The sequence below is a fragment of the Aphidius gifuensis genome, linkage group LG1, assembly GCF_014905175.1.
Source record: "Aphidius gifuensis isolate YNYX2018 linkage group LG1, ASM1490517v1, whole genome shotgun sequence".
NCBI classification, from domain to species: domain Eukaryota; kingdom Metazoa; phylum Arthropoda; class Insecta; order Hymenoptera; family Braconidae; genus Aphidius; species Aphidius gifuensis.
In genome coordinates this window covers 17670335-17673209 of record NC_057788.1, presented here as the reverse complement: position 1 = coordinate 17673209, position 2875 = coordinate 17670335, and the positions used below count along the sequence as shown (strand labels likewise).

Genomic DNA, 2875 nt, shown 5'->3' with positions numbered 1-2875 from the left:
AAAAGGGGGGTGATGTAACGAGATGGAAGTGGCATAACGCAAATTTGCGCTACTGCATCTTTTACTGCGCACATGAGCCCGATGACGCTCGAACTTGTACGAGCGCCAGCGGAGAAAATTTAGTTTGTAAAATATTAAAAATATAAAAATTACTTCCAGTCCGGCCACCATCGAGTGCGTCCGTAAAATAAAACTTATAAATACTTCTTGGTGACGTGGCTTTGCCACATCACACATACATTAAAGCATATCTTGTATAATTATTATCAGTATATCATATAAACTGAATATTAAAATAAAGAATTAAAATAATATTAAATTAAAAAATTGTGTTCGATTTTATTTAAAATATTTAACTAAAATCTTATAATATTAAATTAAAGTAATTTGGTGGTAAAATTTGAATATAAAATAAAAGAATTCAAATAGTAATAAAAACCGCAGGTTATATAACGTAGGAATTAAAAAGGTTTTTATCATGTGATTTAGAGAAGGATGTTGGGAAATCCTCGTTGTAAACCTTGGCCGATAGTTCTCGCCGTGCAGGTCAAAAAATCGGTTGCACTATCTATCAAGAGATATGAAGACACAACAATGTTCATCATGTAAATTATAAAGGATACATTCAAACATATTATTCCATATACAAATATTTCTCGATATATTTACAAATATGAGTACATATCTAAAGATATAAAGACACAACAATGTTCATCCTCTAAATTATAAAGGATACATTTAAACATATTATTTCATATACAAATATCTCTCGATATATTTACAAATATGAGTATACCGAGTGTCTCATTTCAATTTATCAATGGATTTTTTCGAAAAATAAAGCTTAAATTATAAAATGTTTCAAGTAAAAGTTGTAGGGTTTGGAGGAGGACGGAGAAAAAAAAAAAAAAAATTCGAAAAATCCAAAATGGCGGAGTTTCCGGTATAATCATAGTTTTTTTAAATGGATACTGCATTTTTTTTTTGCACCAAAACGTTTTCTACATCAAAACTAACACTTTTTATTTGAAAAATTTTTCGATAAAATCACTTTTTTTTTCGACCCAATTTTCTCTGTTTATGGATTTTCCTGAAAAAACCGGAAAACTTTTACTTGAAACATTTTACAATTTAAGCTTTATTTTTCGAAAAAAATCCATTGATAAATTAAAATGGGACACTCGGTATATCTAAAGATATAAAGACACAACACTGTTCATGCTTTGAATTGTGTAAGATACATTAAAACATATTATTTCATACACAAATACCCTTATGGTTATTATGGATATGGTTTGATATTGAGATATATATTCGGAGATTTCCTGATATTCTTTTACCCGTGTAAGAATTGCCAAGACTCACAACACGGCCAAGTCTCGTCTCAATAATGGTATTCAATGCTTGGCAGCTGATTGTGCGCCATATTCATGGGCTAAGGCTTGGTTGACTCACGGTTGGTTCTTTGCTTACCCAGGCTCTTATGCCAATGCTCGTGCTGACCATTTGTTGAAGAATGTTGGATTTAGCAAGGTGAATATAAGGATTTATAATCAATAAATAGATAATACTTTCACGGAGGTTATGATAATTTATTAAACGTGGGCTGGTTAGAAAAGACCAGACCTCATGGTTGTTACAGGAGAGAATACAATTTTAAGGGAGAGGAATATCTAGGAATTTAGAAACAGAGAGAGACGCAGCTCTCTATTATTTGTCCGACAGGTCACAATTTGAACCCTTAATACATAGGTCGGTAATGGAGACATTAACCTTTTCAACACTCCCACTTTAATGTTTCCATTATTACTATTGGTGTTTTATAAAAACATTGTGCTGATTACATTATTTTAGAGAAACAAAAATATAATAAATATTAGTTCAATTCAGCACAATCAATTATCCCAATCATTTTTCTTAATTTTTGAAATCTTTTTGTTGCTATTGGCTTCGTAAATATATCGGCCAATTGTCTTTTCGTGTTTATATATTCAGGAATGAATTTAGACTGCTTTGCAGCATCAAAGATGAATTTAAATTTGATGTCAACATGTTTGGATTTTGTCTCAAATTGACCATTCTTTATCCATGCAATTGCTGATTGATTATCAATTAATAGAGGAGGTGTCTCTAATTTTTGTTTAATTAATTGATCTATTAATGATTTTACCCAAATTAAATTAACTAAAGTCTGACAAGCAGCAACAAATTCAGCTTCTGCTGTTGACAAGGCAATTGCCTTCTGTTTACGAGACCCCCAAATTATTGGACAATTATTTGATTCCAATAAATACCCAGAAGTTGATTTTCGCGTTGTTGTATCCCCAGAAAAATCTGCATCAGCAAAAGCAACTAATTTTATATTTTTCCCTGACTCAAATTTTATCCCAAATTCTAAAGTCCCTTTTAAATACTTAATAATACGTTTGACAGCCTCCCAATGAGGCCTCTGATAGTTGTTGCAGTGTTGACTGACAGAATTGACTGCAAAGGCAATATCTGGCCTTGTCACCATTGACAGGAACAGCAAACTGCCAACTGCTTCTCTGAATGGTACGTTCAGCAAACGATCATTCTGCTTGCCTTTTAACATACTGACATTTTGGTAATTGTCAGCTGGAATGCTGACAGGATAAGCCAACTCCATGTTGAATTTTTCCAGAATCTTTCTGGTGTAGAGTGTTTGATGTGCAACAATTGATCCATCTGTAGTTCTATTGAGCTGGATACCTAAAAACATACTTAAAGGAGACACTTTAATATCAAAATTTTGTTTCAAATGTTCAAGAAGAATTTCGATTTTCTTTAAGTCTCTTGAAATTACAAGGCCATCATCTACATAGATGGCTACGATGACACCCTCATCTGAGTACAC

General features: G+C 32.2%; 1 protein-coding gene across 1 annotated transcript; it reads right to left on the bottom strand.

Annotated features, from left to right (window-relative positions):
- Window positions 1-274: 274 nt before the first annotated feature.
- On the bottom strand, window positions 275-2647 carry LOC122859919 (secreted RxLR effector protein 161-like). The gene is made up of 2 exons (XM_044163621.1): window positions 2171-2647; window positions 275-283 (listed from the first exon to the last, which is right to left on the bottom strand). Exons 1-2 carry the CDS (start codon window positions 2645-2647, stop codon window positions 275-277), a joined length of 486 nt encoding a protein of 161 aa, XP_044019556.1.
- Between the last annotated feature and the right edge of the window lie 228 nt (window positions 2648-2875).